A 17,557-nucleotide genomic window follows, 5' to 3' on the forward strand; every position below is an offset into this window, starting at 1 on the left:
ATTTGAGTAATTGACTAACTGTTGCAGCCCTAATTATGAATACTTTTACATTTCATACTGTAAGTAGATTCTGATGCTCATACTTCTTTACTTGTACGTAAGTAATAAGTTGAGTGCAGGACTTTTACTCATACTGGAGGGTTTTTTTCCATTGTAAATTTACTGGTAAAGAGTCAACATCTGAACCTTCTTCCTGATTGCATGTGATTACGTGTCTGATTCACTTTGTTTGTGTATGTGACAGCTGAAGTCTGCACTGCACTGCACCAGTCTGAGTGACTCAGACTCTCGGGGATTTCTTTGAACACCCATCTGGCCACGGCCATTCATCACTGGGTGTGGCAATAAAGTTTAACGCATTATAAATGCAAATGTTTCCATTTTAGAGACAAACAAAAAGGGGGAGGAGTGGTATGTATAACTGAATACATTTACTCAAGTATTGTACTTAATTACAAAGTCGAGGTACTTGTACTTTTCATTGTTTGCAACTTTATACTTCTGCTCCTCTATATTGTACTTTTTACTCTACTAGTTACTTTTAATATTAGATTTTTTTTCACACACTTCCAATTCTGTCAAGACCTAATTGATTCTAATGTGGTAATTTTTAATTTTTAGATACACTGAAATATTAAATGTTCCTTTATTGGCTGCAGTAATTCTCCCAACTTCTAAGGCTAAATAAACAATTTAAAAACCCCTTGGATTAGCTGGAAAATACATTGTCACGAAGCTGCAAACAGTACTGTATTTCTGAGCTCGTGAAAAGTTGACTTTTAAGATGCACGTAGTGCTCACACACAGCAGTACTACAAAATATATCATGATATTATAGAATATGATGCATTGCAATAGATTAAATTACCCAACAGTATATAAATAGGGCCTGACAGATACTGTCAGGGGCTGTCTGGGGCTGATGCCGATATTATAAAGTAAAAAAAAAAAATACTGATATTCTTTATACAGAATATAGACTATATCCATAAAAACACATCCACCAGAAGTGGTTGAGACCTGTGTCAAAGAAAATTAATGGACGCAGGATATTTTAAAGTTCAACAATAAACTTTATTGTCCAAAATTATATTAGGGCACTGAAACCTTTAGCAGTTTTTTTTTTTAATAATAACAAATACCTATGAATAATATAATATAAATATAAATATAAAATACAAAAAGAGCAAAATATATGTATATATTACACCTGGGTTAAGAAAATGGACCAAATATACACAGTATTTTCACGCTACTTTTACTTTAACAGGATCTGAATACTTCTTCGACCACTGATTGCACACACTGTTTATATACATAACATAGTGCAAAGCTGACACATTGTTCTCTAATCTATTTATGATGTGGCCTTGACGTCCAGTGACAGCAGCAGAAACAGTTATTATGGTTTTAACTCCGTCATGGTGTAAACTGGTGGATCTGGTCTGTCTACATGCTCCGTCCCTCTGCACCTCCATTGAAACCGTCACATCGCTTTCATCCAAACAGCCGCATGTGCTGATTGTGCCGATGTGCACGTACTCGCCGTTTCGCTCCTCCATACATCCCACCGTGTGGCCTCTGAAACAAAACACAGCTCACCGACCGCATACCATTTCGCCGCAATACCACTTTTGTTCTCCGAGACATTTTCCTGAAATGTGTACAGAATTGCACCAAAGACCACACTAAACTACTTAAACGGCGCGCCTCGTGAATATATCTCTTATTTTATGTCCTGTGCACCACGTCAAGCTGATATTTAATTATTCCTACCTCGAGAAGGTGTAAAGTTATTGTAGTGAGACGAAATGGAACCTTGCCGCCATACCCATTTCTAGAAAACACATGATCCATCTTGTCTGTTGATGCAGCCCCGAGGAGGGAGGAGACAAGGAGGAGTCAGCGGGGAGGTTATAAAACCACCTACGCTGTTGCTTTTCAGCCACCTTCCACGCACTTCCTATCAGGCGAATCCCCCCCTTGACCGTCCTCTGCGGCTTTCGAAGCAGTGGGTCAAACAACGACGCTAACACTGGAGCTTTAACATTAACAACGGGGTGAGTACGAGAAATAGATTTTGATGGCGGTTAACTTGCACTGTCTTTAACTGCTGATTTCGAAAGTAGTGTTAAGTTTCCCTTTGGTGTCGCAACGCTAACGTACCGTAACGCTCACTACCAGTTTTTAACGGTCACTAACGGCTCTTCTCTGGCGTATAATTTTAAATCTGTCAGAATGGTTACCGAAACTAGGGCTCGCGACTTGACCGTTTTGACTCAGGAGCGTGTTAATGTTAGCTAAACGGACGTTAGCCTCCCTGCGGCTGTTGCAGCGGCCGCTAACTGCTGAAAACAGCGTGGCCTTCCGACATATTTGCTTATCTTACCCAAACTGTAGTAACATATCGAGTTTAGCCATGTTGTGTCCTCGTATCTTGCCCTATTTGAATGACTGAAGCTAACCTAACAGTTGAGCTCAGCGTGGGTGGCGTTGTAGTTAGCCGCTGCTGTTGCACGCTGATTGTTTTTATTGCACCATTGACATGTGACGCATGCTAGTTAACGATAATCTGCCATAGTCTGGTCTATATGGCCCAGTTTTCGTTAAAGGGATCGTTCAGGACAAAATAAAAAAAACACACTTTTCCTCTGGTTTCTACTGTAATTTATCCGTCTGGATTGTTTTTGTGGGAGTTGCCGAGTTTTGAAGATGTCGGCCATAGAGATGTCTGCCTTCTTTCTGCTGTAACAGACCTGGATGGTACTCACCTTGTGGTGCTAAAGCGTTGAAAAATTATTAAATAAAATAGAATATAGCTTAATACAAATGTAAAATCCACAAGCAATGTCTCTCTTTTTTACAAATGCTGACCCGGTAATCCACACACCTTATTGTGAGCACTTTCATGTTAGAACTGCTTTGTTTCTATGTGATGTTTGAGGTCTGTGCCAAACAAACACGTTTTCTTTCACTTAGAGGACAAGATCAGGTCATATATGCAGCACTTAGTACCTCATTATAAGACCGTTTTCTCATGCATTTTTCCTGTTTAAAAAAAAAATCAGATTTGGCTATTGCACTTGGCTATATTACGATTTTAGTGCGATTAATTTTGCAAACCTAGAACGAAGCTAGTTGAGTAAATGCATTGCTCTTTAAAATGTGTTTTTGGCACTTTGAGCACCATAAGCTGAGTGCCATCTAGTGTCATATTTGTGAGAAGGGAGACATCTATATTTCTCAATCTCTGCCACTCACACCAAACAGTCTACATAGTTAAATGGTACCACTGGTAAGAAGAAAAATCTGTGTTTTAATTTATTTTTTTGTCCTTTTTGATATTTGATGAACTGTCCTTTTTAGACCTGGTGAAACTCTGGTGATAGCATGCTGATATGTCAGTGATTTGTTCTGGTAATGTGAGTTGTATTTAAGGCTGTGGTATGTTTTGTATTGTTCACAGGGCTCCCGTTTAAAGCGCCGCAGCAAGCTCACCAGCCAGCGCAGTGTGATCACTTGCAACTCTCTCTGAAACAACTTTCTGTTTCGGAGAAGTGCAAATTGATATCCCAAAAAAACCACTGCAGCCGCCGCCACAAATCCACCAAAAAATTTCCCCAAAACAAAGCAAAATGGTTCAGAATAAGATCACAGAAGTCACTGGATTCCACCGCTCTTTCAAGGTGAGTTTGAGATTGTATTTGTTGAGGGAAATGCAGAGCTGCTGTCATGTCTTTTGGGAAGTCCCTATAATGAGAGCACATTTGTCAGCATGTATGAGAGGACCTCACCTTGCTATATATAAACACATCTGTTGCTCTTCCACATCTTATGGCTGACATATATGCTGTGTGGCCTGATTTTACTTGTATGTTTTGCCAATGAAAGTATGGTTGCAGTAGGTCACAGCTGAGATATGAAGAATGGTTGCAGAAAAAAAATCTGCTCTAATTTACCAATGTTTGTTTTCATTGTGTTGGGGTCGACCTCTCTGTGGTTGCTTTAGAAGTTTCTGTGCTTAACCCATTTCACTGTTTTGAGGCTACTGTCCATTTAAAATTGCAGGAAGGAATCTAACTGATAACAAGAGATAACAAAGGCTTGTGTAATTTATGAGTGACAACTGATGCTCTCAGCTACATAGTTCATTGATAAGATGCCTTAACAAGCACTTTTTTTATTACTCTCATAGGGCCAAAATCCCTTTGAGTCTGAGGACTTCACTAAAAATGGATCCCATCTTATTGATTCTTCATTTAATTTTGATTCCTCCCCAAGACATGGTGAGTACTTCCAAGTCTTTTGAAAATGTAACTTTCTTGTCTGTTGATTCTGTCAATGCAGTGGTTTAGTCAAAACCAAAATATGTTTATTGCCCTTGAAAATTATTTGCCCTTTTAAATGCTTTGTTTGAGTTTATTTGGCTTATTTCCTCACTAGCACACAATAATATTGAGTACATTATTCTACCTGTTTTGACAGACATGCCTTCCAGCCAGCCTATTGACATCCCCGATGCCAAGAAGAGAAACAAGAAGAAAAAGCGTTGCCGGGCAACTGACAGTTTCTCTGGACGATTCGAGGGTAAAAGCTTTTATTTCTTGTGTCATTGTGTTTCATAAAACATAGTCTGTTGCAACTAGTGATATTCTGCTCCAAAATAAGGTTTAGTGTCTTGCTAACCTGCTGAACTCTGTGCTACAGATGTCTACAGACTACAGGAAGAGCTACTAGGAGAGGGCGCTTATGCTAGGGTGCAAACATGTATCAACCTCATTACCAACAAGGAATATGCTGTCAAGGTAAGCTAGCAGACACATTCTCACACTTGATTGATGACTAACATATTTGAATTCATACTATAATGCCTTGATTCCTGTGAGTCATTGCTGCTCACATGTCTGTGAATGTCATTGTTGCCAGATAACACTTGTCTGCAGTCTGTGTGGGCTAGTGATCAATATATAGATTCCTTGGAATATAATTGGTTACTCAGCTAAAACTTCAACAGATGGCTTTAGTAATGCTTATATATAAGCGCTCTTTGCTATTACATACAGTTGACGAGCTAAATGGAGGAAAACTAGGCTATGGGATGTGTGTCATTGTGTCCATGTTCCCTTCTTTTCATTGGTCATTCTTTAGAAATGTTGTTGAGGAACGTTCTGATCCTGGGGCAGGATATTTCCTCTTTTTTTCCCCCCTTAGTTCAGCTCTCTGTAGCAGATGTCTGCAGGCTCTCATCTGTGTTATGCTACTGCTGTGCTCTTTTTTTTTTTTTTTTTTTTTCTGAGTCTGCAACACTAGCTGTTGTTAACAGGCCCTGCCCCTCACTGTTTTTATACTTTGCCAGCCTATCAGAGAGCTAGGAGGGATGAACCCACCCCTTTTCTTTACTCCTATTGCCTACAGAGGACGCTCGTAGTGAGAACATTGTGTACTGGTTACTGTGCCAAAACAAAAAACCCACGTAGAGAGGAAGGAGGGGTGCTGGGTGAGAGTTATGACCCAGGGTGTTTACATTGCTTTGTTCTCCTTCTCGCTCAGTACAGTTGTACTTTTTTTTTTCCTCCTTTTCCTCTCCAAATGGGGTGTGGACTTGTTAATACATGTCTTGACTCTTTGGAACTTCCCTTTTGGCTTTTTATTCATAATGCTCATATCCTCATTTTTAGGAACAAAACATTGTGAAATCTTTTCTTTGCTGAAGTGTAGAAAAGTAGAACTTGGGGTTGTTTTTCTAAATTCTTGGCCTTTAACCTTCTAATCCCATTGGGACAGTGGACGTAAACGCTCAGCTATTTTTTAACATCTAATTAAATCCTGTTTGGGGTTTAATTCAATTAAAGTTTGAAACTGTGTGAGTTTAAAGCTGGTTCCCCATAGAGCAAGTGTCCATATCATACCATTAATATTTCAGAGGAAGAGGAGCACAGATTTCTGTATTGCGACCATGACCTGCTAGTATTGTTTACACCCGGGATGGTTTGGTAGATCCCTTGGGACTTCTGGGGGAGGAGGCACAAGGGTCGGCAGTTATTGGAGGTCATTTAGGAGTCGGAGGGGGCTCAGACTGCTCCTGCCAGATGTCCAGTTGAGTCTCTCCCCTCCCCCTCCAGACTGGGGGTGAGTTGTGTGGGCTCCTTGTGTTGCAAATGCAACAAAAGCCTCAGAGCAGCAAGGACGAGCAGAGGACTGTGCAGTACATGCCTATCTCAAGCTCTGCTTCTCTAGCAAATCCCTCTCCTTAGAGGTTTATTATTTCACAACCCTGGGTTGATGTTTGAACCTGCAGTGGGGCCTTGTTTTTCAGCAGGCTGTTGTGATTCTGATCTGTCATTTGGATAAACGACCATAAATCTCGTACCTCTTATCCCTACTTATCGTGTTGATAATACATTATTCGACTATGTCTTGCTCTTTTTTTTATCTGTTATTGTCGTGGTGGGAGTTTTCTGTTGCGATCAGGAGAAAGTGAGCTGATTGGGGCCTGTTTGTGCTGCTGACTCAGACTGGAACAGTGAAGAGGCTTTGGACTGCTCACAGGCCTCTTGTCTGTCCATTAATCCTAGACACACACTGCAACTCTGGCCCCACTGGGCTTCAATAGCAGCTGTAATCCAGCTACCAGGAAGGGAAACATGCACAGCCTCCCAAGCAGACAATAACCATCCAGGGCTGGAAAATTCAGGCCTTTTGCTTTGGTGTCAGCAGTCTGTCTTTCTGTCTCTCTTGGCAGGGCACCGTGCAGCTGGTGGTGGCCCCTCGGTGGTTTAGTTCCAGGCAGCGCAAAGTTATATTTAGAGAGCATTTTTCTGTTGTTATCGTAAACAGTTTGGGATTAGCTCATGGGATGTTTCAAAGGAATGCGTGTGGCTCCTTGAGAACACTTAAGATTTAAATATGGGTCACACATGAAGGCTAAATGCAGAGCTGCTGTGTTGTCTCTGTTCTGCCTCTGATTTGGCATGCTGCACTGTAAGTAGGTTAAACTATCTTTGCAACTGTGTCACAGGGTGGGATATAGGTAGGGAAGCAGGGAAGGAAACCACTTACAGGGTTTTCTGTCCTTTGGGTGGGGTTTTGTGGTGCAGTGTGAGGGCACAGGCTTCACCCAGATATTACATCTTGCACATAGGCTCAGTTTTTCAGAGTTGTCCTCTATTCTACTGCAGTGGAAAATTCAAAGTCAGAGTCATTTGTTTAGTAGGCTATTTTTAGATAATATGTCTGATCCGTAATGTCCCGTTCCAGATCATCGAGAAAAGACCAGGTCATAGCCGCAGCCGTGTCTTCCGTGAGGTTGAGATGCTCTATCAGTGCCAGGGCCACAGGTAATGTCCTTCTGTCATGACTAACTAAAGTAATGCCACCTGATGAATGTATGGAGACAGTACTGCGAAGTGACTGATCCAGTTTGTGTTCCCTTGTGAAGTCCCTTACTCCATAATGCAGAAATCACATCGAATTTTCAATGGATGATTCTGTTACCACTGGCTCATGGTGCTTTTGTCTCTTTTTTAAAGTAACATCCTGGAGCTGGTGGAGTTCTTTGAAGAGGAAGACAAATTCTACCTGGTGTTTGAAAAGCTTAGAGGAGGTTGGTGAATTATAGCTGCTGCAGGATGCCTGCATCAGATCCCCTTTTGTTTATTTTTAAACATAGCTGTAATGCATGTGCACAGTCACTAGCCAGTGCCAACAGTGTAGCCAGTTGTTTGTCTGTGTGTGGGGACTAAGACAGTCGTTCTATGATATGTGCTTGTAAATGAAGCTGATATACTCTCATTTTTCCCCCAAACAGGGTCAATCTTGGCACAAATTCACAAGAGACGCCACTTCAGTGAGCAGGAAGCAAGCGTTGTCGTGCAGGACATCGCCAGCGCTCTGGATTTCCTGCATAACAAGGGTAAGACCACTCGAATTTTATTACTCCTCATGATCACCAAAAAGGCAGCACAGCCCCAAGGGTATATGTGTTCCTTAAAATGGGTTTCAGAGCAGTAGTTAGGAATTGACACCATACTTTACAGTAGCTAAAATTGACCACATTTGCACCATTATTTCGCTTTTCAACACAACCCTAACCCACAGCAAGACAATTGAAAGTGCTTCACATATAACATAAAAGGTAAGCCAAAATGTAAAAGGAACATAAGGTGTATAAAAGACATTTAAATATAAAAGAATTAACAAGAAAATAAAAATAAGATGAGTTAGAATGTGTAGTGTAAGATATTAATAAAAAGCCTCAGATTTGGTTTAATGAAAGATGGAGGCAAACAGTCTTCAGCCTTAATTTTAAAGAACACAGGACTCTTTTCACATTTGATGGAACAGAAACAAAATAGCGTATTTTAAAATTGTTATGTAAAAATGCCTTTTGATCTCAGGGCAATGACCGCATCTTATTAACAAAATGGTGACTGATTGTTTTCATACTTTTTGCTTTAGGAATGGCACATAGAGACCTGAAACCCGAAAACATTCTCTGTGAGAGTGCAGACAAGGTGAGTTTGCTGCAAACATGTTTGAGCCCAGTTAGTTCAAAGGGCAGCTTATGTGGTTATAAAATGTGATAAGTTATGTGATTGAACCTTGACAATAATAAATAACAGTGGAATTCTCTGGTCCCACAAGTCAATATTCCACACAAATGATTCAGATTAATTAAAAATGTAGATGAATTTGAGTGATTTTGAATTTGTATCTCTCTGTCAGATTTCTCCAGTCAAGATCTGTGACTTTGACCTGGGCAGTGGGATCAAGCTGAACAGTGACAGCTCACCCATTTCCACCCCTGAGCTCCTCACTCCTGTAAGTCCACCTGCATATTGCACTTATTTTGTTTGCATGTCCACTTTTTATAAATTTGAATAGGACACTGCCAGGGGAAGGGTGAAGGGAAATACATGTTGGCGATATTTGGGTGCAGCTATTGAGAGCAAGGAAGAGATCAATCTGTCATTTGGCCTTGGTCACATTTCCCTGTACAGTGGTTTGTGTCCTTGTTGAACAGGGTGTTTTCAGGCTGTAAAACAATGTCTTTATCAAGTCCAACTGGCTGGTTGCCTATTGGGCAATTCTCAGTGGTGTCAGCTGCAGGACAGCTCACTGATTGGTTGAGAGAAAATGTTGGGTTTTGAGGTTAAGGCAGTTCAGTGTTGGGCAGTTTCTCTGAAATGACGTGAATTGCCTCCTGAATTCTTCCCTAGCGGGCAACTTTTTGCCTTCCCATATCACGATAAAGTATCAGCAGCATTTAGATAGATATCCTCAGTTGAATGCCCTGTCCCTTATCAGTTGCAAATATTGAAACCCCATGACTTTGGGGGCTATGATTGTTTAACACCCCTCCCCACCACCACCCCACCCCCTGCTGTCGTCACAACACAAATCCCTGAATTGCCCAGTGCCCTGACTGCCCAGAAAAGTAGGATGCTTGCAACCTCAAAGAGGAATGGTGAAGTTGAACTGGCATGGTTTGTACTTGTGTCAACACATACTCAGTCTGCTTTGCTGGTTGTCTGGGGGGGGGGGGGTTTAGATAGACGGACCAGAGCAGGTGAAGGATAGCAGTTCAGCCCACAGGAATGTAGGAGTGGGTGGGGGGTTTTCTGCACTGGTAACTTCATCTTCCTCCAGCAGAACCAATGGAAAGAGTCCATCCCTGGCCTATTTGAAGGGGAGATAGTTGTGGGGCCACAAGGCGCCTCGTGTTTAGTCTACATGGACTTTTATGTTGGGCCTGTGTGTGTTTGGTGCAGTGGGGTGAACCTGTTGTTTGTCTGACAGGGTGGCTACAGGTCTTTTTTTTAAAGGGTGTTAAAATATCTTAAATTCACATTTACTAATACAAGGAAAGAAGCAGCAAGTAAGAGAATTTTAACTTTTTTTCCCCTAAAACAATGAATTGATCACCAAAATTGTGGGTGATTAACTAATCAATAAATCAACCAATTGTTGCAGCTCTATAATATGGTCTTAAATTCAGTTTGGTAAGGTCTTAAATATTTATTTATTGACTGCTAATGGTGATCTGAAATTCATCCCAAATGCCAAGACGGTAACCATCCAGGGCCTTTGTCATCCTGTTATAGTCTTAAAGGTTTTTGCCATTTTGGACAAATGTTACTTAAGTCAACCAGTTGTTGTTGTTGTTGTTGTTGTTGTTGTTATTTTGTCATACTTAATTTTATTGCAAAATTGCCCTTAAATGTTATTAAATTGCATTTACAAGTCTTACATTTAACTTGCTGATGCATGTAGACACCCTGTCTGGTGTTTTGTCTGTTTTGTCTTGCTGGGGATTTTTGTATATAACCACAAATCTAATGCAGAGCTTTCAGTGGAAGAAAAGTTGTTGCCAGAGGACACAGAGTGATAACCTTGCAGTGTTATAAGTCTGCAGGGAACACATTGTGGCTTTTACAAGACCATGTGTGAAGTTATGAAGAAGTTGCAATGAAACCAAAACACACCAACTCTGTCTCATTTCCCTTTTCTCTCTGTGGTATGAGAGAAAAACATCCACCCCTCTGTTTCTACTCAGGCTCCACCCAGTGGCCCCAACCAGGCTTGTGCTGGTCTGCGCTTTTCTTTATGTTCTTTATACAAAGGCTGTGCATAAGGCTTGTTCTAGAAATTTTACTCTTTGCCCATATACCTAGCAACTGAGATGTGATTGGCTAGACTGGTGGGAGGGGGAGGGTAACTGGGAGGGACAAACAGCCAGTCTGCTCATGCGCTCAGGCTTGTTTTCTTTTGCCTTGATCACAGGAACAATGTTATCTGATTTTCATCTCACTATTGGCACACTCTTCCTGCCTCCACTTTACCACATTCCTGCAGTTACTGTTGCACAATATAACGTGGTTTAGCATGTATTGCTTATGTTCCTGAATCAGCTTAACTTAATCTAAGGGTTGTTTTGAGAATGTCTAAGTTTACTGTGAATATGTTTATGTGCTCTCGAGTACAAACTAGAACCACAGGAACACAGGGAAGAGGAGAAGGGACCCTTCTAGGAAAAGGCTAATTTTAGTTTACTAAGAAATCTGCACATGTGGTTGCTCGCCTGCCTGGCAAGAAGTAAATGTCTGTTCAAATGTCACCGCCCATGTGTTGCAGTTGGGATTTGGAACATGCAACATGGCGAGCAAGACACGAGCAGCTTAAAGAGACAGTTAAAAAAAAAAAAAAAAAAAAAGAAGGAACTGCCTCTGTTATTAGCTTTTGTTGCAGGTGCTGGTGCATGATGACAGAACAGGTCTGCTTATCATAATCCTCTTCAGATAATCTGGTAGTTTACAAACAGCAGAGGTGTGTGTCATCAGTGGTGTCAATATGGTCTGACTAGTCACATGATCTCAGGAAAGCCCCAGGTTGAAATACCAACAAAGCCTGTGGTCACAGCAGCTGATTAGAAAATATCTTTAGTTATTGGAGGATGTGACTGATGCAAGTTCATGAGGTGTTTGCAACATCAGCACAAGAGGAGCAAATGTGTACCAAAGAGCCCCCCCCCCCCCCCCCCCCCCAATTCAGCCTTTATCACAGAGCTGGCAGTCCTGAACTGGCTATCTTTTATCCTGGTTTGTCTTTGATTGGCAGTGGCTTTGAAAAAGATTAGCCTCAGTAGCTGTTTTTTGATAGCACAGCTATCACATCACCTTTCACTGTTAGGGCACCTTGGTGGGTAAAAATATCCTTTTGTGTGTTTTATTTCCGTGGCAGCTGCATTTGGCCTGAATCCTGGGGGCTTGTCTGTGGAGGCAGTCGCCCCAGACATGTTGTTGGTGGAAACGTGGGGGCTGGGGTTTTCTCTCCGACAGAAGCAGCTTTGTCTGAGACGAGATTCCTGTGCAGCAAATTTCATTACATAAGGGGTGCAGCAGGGTGGAGGAGGAGTCAAGAGACAGCTGGGATATGGTACTGGGACACAATAGATGCCTGCTGAATGTAAACATGCTGGTTTGCTAATGGAAGGAAGGATATATAGGCCAGAGGGGTTTGCCAGGATGCAGGCCTCAGTGAGGACAAATAACTTGAACAAATGATAACGTGTTTGGCTGTGTTGTGAAATAAAATGATAGGGCAAAGGACAGATTTAGATTTTAAACAGAAAGATACCCTACCTCTTTCGATATGATGGCAAAAGAAAAGGTCCGACACACAAAAATTATCATTTCTTTTCTTTTTAATGAACAACTGGTGCTGAAAAAGACTGTCTGAACACTGTCTGGTTTTGCTGCTGCAGGCCAAATTCAGTACAGTAAAAACTGAGTTGAACAGAGGTCTTAAAGTAGCACTTTGATAACTTTTTAATAGCTTAAGTGCTTTCAGCTCTATAATTAACAAATTATTTTGTTTTAACATGTAGTATTGAAAAATATCAATATCCATACTCCTGATAACTTTACTGATTTAATTTTTTGCTAGATATTGACAATATTTATGTCTAGAAATCTCGAAGAAAGAAACGTTAATTCCTTTGACTATAAAAGCTCTTGTTTATGTTGATAGAATAAGTGAATGATGGTGATCTAAGTGTCCCGCTGAACTAGCGACCTGCTCCTCTTTTCTGTTCCTAAAGTATTAAAACGACATTTGGTGTTTGTGTTTCCAACTTATGTAACCACCGAGGGCACAGCCCAGACTCTGGCACGGCAGGACAACCAATCCTCTTTTCCGTGCTCAGTGTTTGGCCTAATTTCATTCTTAGCTACATAACAAGGCACCGTCAGAGCCTGAGCCTGCCCATTCTGGCTGGCTTGTGTACAGCGGGATGGTCAAAGCAGTGACTCACTGCTGCCTGCGTCTACCCACACTAACCTGCTTCATTATAGCGCAGCCCTCCCTTCCTCCACCCTTGACGTGTAATTGTACATGATGTTCCTACTTAGGTGTCCTCAACACATTTAGAAAAGCTCTATGGTGTAGTTTAAATGAACCCATCTCTGCAGATAAGCATGTGACTGTCACATAGGCTGCCCACCACGCTGCACAGCCCGAGAGTGGGCCCCAGGCTTGAACACTAGCAACCACGAGGTATCAGCTGAGTGAAGGAATGTAGGCTTCACCCAAGAGAGGCTTGTGTTTCTGTGTCTTTACTCTATTACTGGGCTGCTTTTTGTCATCCCTGGGCTAACAAACATGTTGTTTTTGTTTCCTCTTTGTCTCACAGTGTGGCTCTGCAGAGTACATGGCACCTGAGGTGGTTGAGGCCTTCAGCGAGGAGGCCACAATTTATGACAAGCGCTGTGACCTGTGGAGCCTTGGAGTCATCCTCTATATCATGCTGAGCGGCTACCCACCATTCGTTGGTCGCTGTGGTGGAGGCTGTGGTTGGGAATTAGGGGAGCCCTGCCACACCTGCCAGGTAAGAATCTGACCTGTAAAAAGCTTTTTTTTTTAAAAAGAAACTCAAAGTCAAACTTAATGCGTCTTCTCCATCCAGGTCGAGGTAACTGATGGTGCATGTTTTTATGCCTCTTTCTAGAACACTTTGTTTGAGAGTATCCAGGAAGGAAAATATGAGTTTCCAGAGAAAGACTGGGCTCACATCTCCTCAAGTGCCAAAGACCTAATATCCAAACTTCTTGTTCGGGACGCCAAAAACCGCCTGAGTGCCAGCCAGGTGCTGCAGCACCCTTGGGTGCAGGGGGTAAGTGTTAAATCATTTAGCTCCTTCTGCAAGACTTTGACAGGCATTATTTATGTCTAATTAATGTTTTTTTGTTTTTTTAATTCAGGGGGCATCCGATACTTTGCCGACATCCATCATACATCAAAGGTGAGAGAACGCTACAGTCATGGCTACAGATTGTATTCCTTTGTACATTTTAGTCTAAAATACTTGCAACTTGAATTGAATTTATTTTGTTTTATTTAAGAAAGGACAATGCAATTTAATTAACAAGAGCACTTTAGTCCATCATGTATATGCGCCTGATTTAGCCATTTTGGTGCCATAGTGTGGAGTAGTGGTTAAGAGATTGGATGTTCTCATTTTTTTAAATGTCTATTTTTGTCTCTGATCTCATCTGTTAGAACCAGCAATGCCAGGGATCTGACATTCTTTGCTGACAAGGCCATGGCCGTCAACCGGCAGCTGGCTGAACAGGATGGCATGGAAGACCAGCAGCAGCAGGAGGTCCCATTTGTTGTCACCGCTTCTGGCTCTTCGATGCGCCTCTCTCCTCCTTCCAACTCCAAGCTGGCTCGGCGCAGGCAGCGAAGCAGCCAGCCCAAAGGAGGGCCCGTCTCTGCTGCAGAGCTCCGTCAGCTCTTGGCCCCTCTTGTTATTGTGGGAGACTGTGCCTGAACTCTGTCAACCCTGACCTCTGACCTTCCGTTAAAGATTCAAGTCCAGATCTAAGACTACCCTGAGACTCTCCCTCTCCTCCTCTGGCCCCACTCCTCGACTCTCGCTGGCCTTGGTTCCTCTGCCATTCAGGCTTTTCTTGCCTCGCTGTAAAGGGAGATGCAGCTCGCAGCCCTTTTCTCTAAATGCCTTCTGCCCTTCTGCAGCACTTCTGAAGCACATCAGCCCAGGGCCTGCATATAGCAAACACACACATACAGTATGTGCATGTCAGGGTTTGGGAGGAGGGCCAGGTAATGATTGGGAGAGAGAGAGAGCGAGAGAGAGAGAGAGAGGGAGAAGTATTTTCTAAGTTATGTTTTGTTCTTTGTTTTTTCATAAAACTCAGTTCAGAAGAAATCCGAACACTTATCTTTGAAAACTAAGCTCAGACACCAAAGGACAACCTGTTGTGCTGCTCCCACGTTACAACTGGATCCACTGTGAATTAAGTTATCTGGAATGTTCTCTTTTTGCCTGTATGTATATGCATGAATGGGCCCATCTGCAGATACGTACAAGCTTATGCAATACGCCAAGATGAAGGCTGTTCCTGTCTCGAAGGGATTCAGTAGAAGGGGTTGGAAGGGCTGTAAGCCAATGCTGTCCGTGCCTGGTGCGGTCCATTAATGTGGCTGGGGACTTCAACGTTTTTTTTTTCTTTGTTTTTTTTTTTCCTCTTTTTTTTTTTTTTTGGTCTCCATTTATGAAATTCCTCAACACTGAGCCTCTTCTGTAAATGTCTGAGATAAAAACACGCACTCATCTAGCTTGGTGGCCATGCACTTACTGCTCATAGAGCGTAGAATGTTCTGTCTGTACCCAGCCAGCCACGACTTAACTGTTGCACCGATTCATACAGTTTAATATATGAACATGTATGCCAAATTATCAGTGGCCACACATTTCAGTGTTTTGTATGTGACCATCAGGCAAGTCTAATAGTGTCGAATTAAACTATTGCACTTGGGTTATGATGCAGGGTCACCCCAAAATAAGCCTTCGGAGCGAGCTCTGAAGTATATCTGATATGTTGGTACACGCTAATTTTTGTTAAATGGCTACTAGGCAAGTGAAACTGGGTCAGTGTTACTTTTATTGTAAAGAATTCATGATGTGTCCCCTTGCCACATCCTGAAATCGTTCCCCCCTTTATAAATCAATGAATTCATTAGATTTCAGATGACTATTTTGGCAGTAAAGGTTAAAACTCCTATCAGGGGTTTGAAAAGCACATATTTGGCCAATGTGACCCAGGTGTCATTTAATGATTTGAATACATTCATTTGGACCATTTTTTTTTCTCAAGGGTTCACCATTGTCTTGTTTTTGGTGAGACGTCCCTTTCAAAATAAGAGGCAAGTAAGAATTGAAAAAAAAGAAAAAAAAAGAAACATTAAAAAAAGGAAAAACATTCCACAAAAAGAAAAACAACAAAAAAAAAAAGAGTCTTCCACGGACGTGTAGCTGTATTAAGTTTACTTTATTTTTCATGTTTGAAAACTCCATGTCAATGTGCCACACTGATTTTTTTTTTCCTTTTTTATGGCTTGTTAATAAGCTTTTATTTTCTATATGGTGATTTTCATGCAGGTGCTGTTCAGTTCAGGTGAAACACCGGATCTTTTCCTTTTTTTTTTTTTTTTTTTTTTTTTAATGTTTTGTGTTTTTAAAAGTTCAGAGTATGTGGTGTATGAGGTGAGATGGAAAGAGTTAAGTTGATCTGGAGCGTTCTTGCCCAGTGAAGGCGAGTTTTATTTTTTTATGTGTAAAGAGTTGGCAATAATCTTTTTTTTTTTTCTTCTTCTTTTTTTGTTCAGATTAAGTTCATTAAGCTCATTCTGAAACTGACAGGTAATGGACTGGTGATGAGGTCTCACAACACTGTAGCCATTTCACCAAAGAGGGTTCAAGTCATGATACATTGAACATGTGCTCCATCACCTAGCAGTGAGAGAAATGGGGACTTCTGATTGTCCATGTCCTGTTGCCAGCACTGCAGTGAGCGACGGTACTCTGGAAATGGCTCCCTTGGTGTTAAAGGACCCATTAATGCTGATAATAGGACACTGTAATAGTTCTAAAATACCTTTCTACAGATGCATAGTTATGGGGTTTTATGTCTTATAATAAGACTTACTTGAATTTGTGTATGCAGCTGTTTTCTTCTCCATTTTGGGAAACTACTTTGCTATCAGTAATCTCAAAGCATTAAGCTGATGATTATCAAGGCAATCTTGGGGTTTTGAAATTACAAATACAGTTCAGTATTCTGCCTTTTTCCTCCCTTTTGAGCATCAAACAAGTTAGTCCCTACTTTTGGTTAGGGTTGGATACTCAGAAACGCACAGACTTTGGCCATACTCTTTAATATCCTGAACGGTATAATAAGAGTTTCTTTGGTCATGACCATTTCTACTTTTGTCAAACGGCAGTAGCTTTTTTTCCCACTGCCTTTTATCGGGGCAAAGGGGGCAAAATGACACCCTTGAGCTCTCTAATTTTTATATTGTAAGTCATTTTGAAGTAAGGAAGTGTTAAAATTCATTCAAATGGACAGTCTCATCATCAACCTCCCCACAATTTGAATGTAGCCCACACAGGCAAAAGCATTTACAATCCAGCAACATTGATCAAATGTTTTGTAAGTAGTTCATTTCATGGACATGGTGTGTGGGGTTATTCTGTCTTTGTTGATAAGAGTCCTTTTCTGAAAACTGATTTTAACACTGTCTGAATCACCCCAAGCCTGTTGTGTTCATGGGAAGAAATTTGAAATAAATACATCCTTTAAGTACAAAAAAATATTTTGATTTAAAATAAGCACTTTACTGTACCATGTGAATGATTGCAGTTCACGCAAGGCAACATTTATGACAGTTGCTACAGAATTTTGTATTGTTTTTCTAAAAAAAAAAATGCAATAAAATGCTTTGAACTACACACTGTGATCCATCTGGTTCCTGTTGTTTTTGCTCAAAGCCTGAAGGCGACAGTGAAAACAACTGTACTTTCTCTGGTTTCTGCACCCTCCTGTATCACTAGTTTCATATTAACTTAGTCTTATCTTTTGGCTCAAGGTTGAGGCTGTTTCATCTCATTCAGTGCTGTAAATCCCTTTTATCAGTCACACTCCCTGATACCTGAGCTGGCTATGTCACATGTGTCCTTGGCTGTTGGTAAATATGA

At 41.3% G+C, this 17,557-nt stretch overlaps 1 protein-coding gene across 1 annotated transcript; it reads left to right on the forward strand.

Moving 5' to 3' along the window:
• Nucleotides 1-1,928: 1,928 nt before the first annotated feature.
• Nucleotides 1,929-15,446, forward strand: mknk2b (MAPK interacting serine/threonine kinase 2b). Its single transcript, XM_084723761.1, has 14 exons — nucleotides 1,929-2,060; nucleotides 3,467-3,686; nucleotides 4,196-4,286; nucleotides 4,486-4,587; nucleotides 4,708-4,805; nucleotides 7,258-7,337; nucleotides 7,530-7,603; nucleotides 7,808-7,912; nucleotides 8,458-8,513; nucleotides 8,725-8,820; nucleotides 13,190-13,384; nucleotides 13,505-13,669; nucleotides 13,758-13,798; nucleotides 14,056-15,446. The coding sequence occupies exons 2-14, from the start codon at nucleotides 3,636-3,638 to the stop codon at nucleotides 14,327-14,329; spliced, it is 1,428 nt and encodes a 475-aa protein (XP_084579887.1). The 5' UTR covers nucleotides 1,929-2,060; nucleotides 3,467-3,635; the 3' UTR covers nucleotides 14,330-15,446.
• Nucleotides 15,447-17,557: the final 2,111 nt, after the last annotated feature.

Source organism: Lutjanus erythropterus, chromosome 7 (assembly GCF_056507025.1).
Source record: "Lutjanus erythropterus isolate fLutEry1 chromosome 7, fLutEry1.hap2, whole genome shotgun sequence".
Classification (NCBI taxonomy): domain Eukaryota; kingdom Metazoa; phylum Chordata; class Actinopteri; order Lutjaniformes; family Lutjanidae; genus Lutjanus; species Lutjanus erythropterus.

Bases quoted from the DNA above. Each gene is read 5' to 3' on its own strand.
- mknk2b (XM_084723761.1), top strand. From the start codon at position 3,636: ATGGTTCAGAATAAGATCACAGAAGTCACTGGATTCCACCGCTCTTTC. The intron at 7,338-7,529 runs GTAATGTCCTTC...TCTTTTTTAAAG, and splicing joins TATCAGTGCCAGGGCCACAG to TAACATCCTGGAGCTGGTGG. The intron at 13,799-14,055 runs GTGAGAGAACGC...CTCATCTGTTAG, and splicing joins ACATCCATCATACATCAAAG to AACCAGCAATGCCAGGGATC.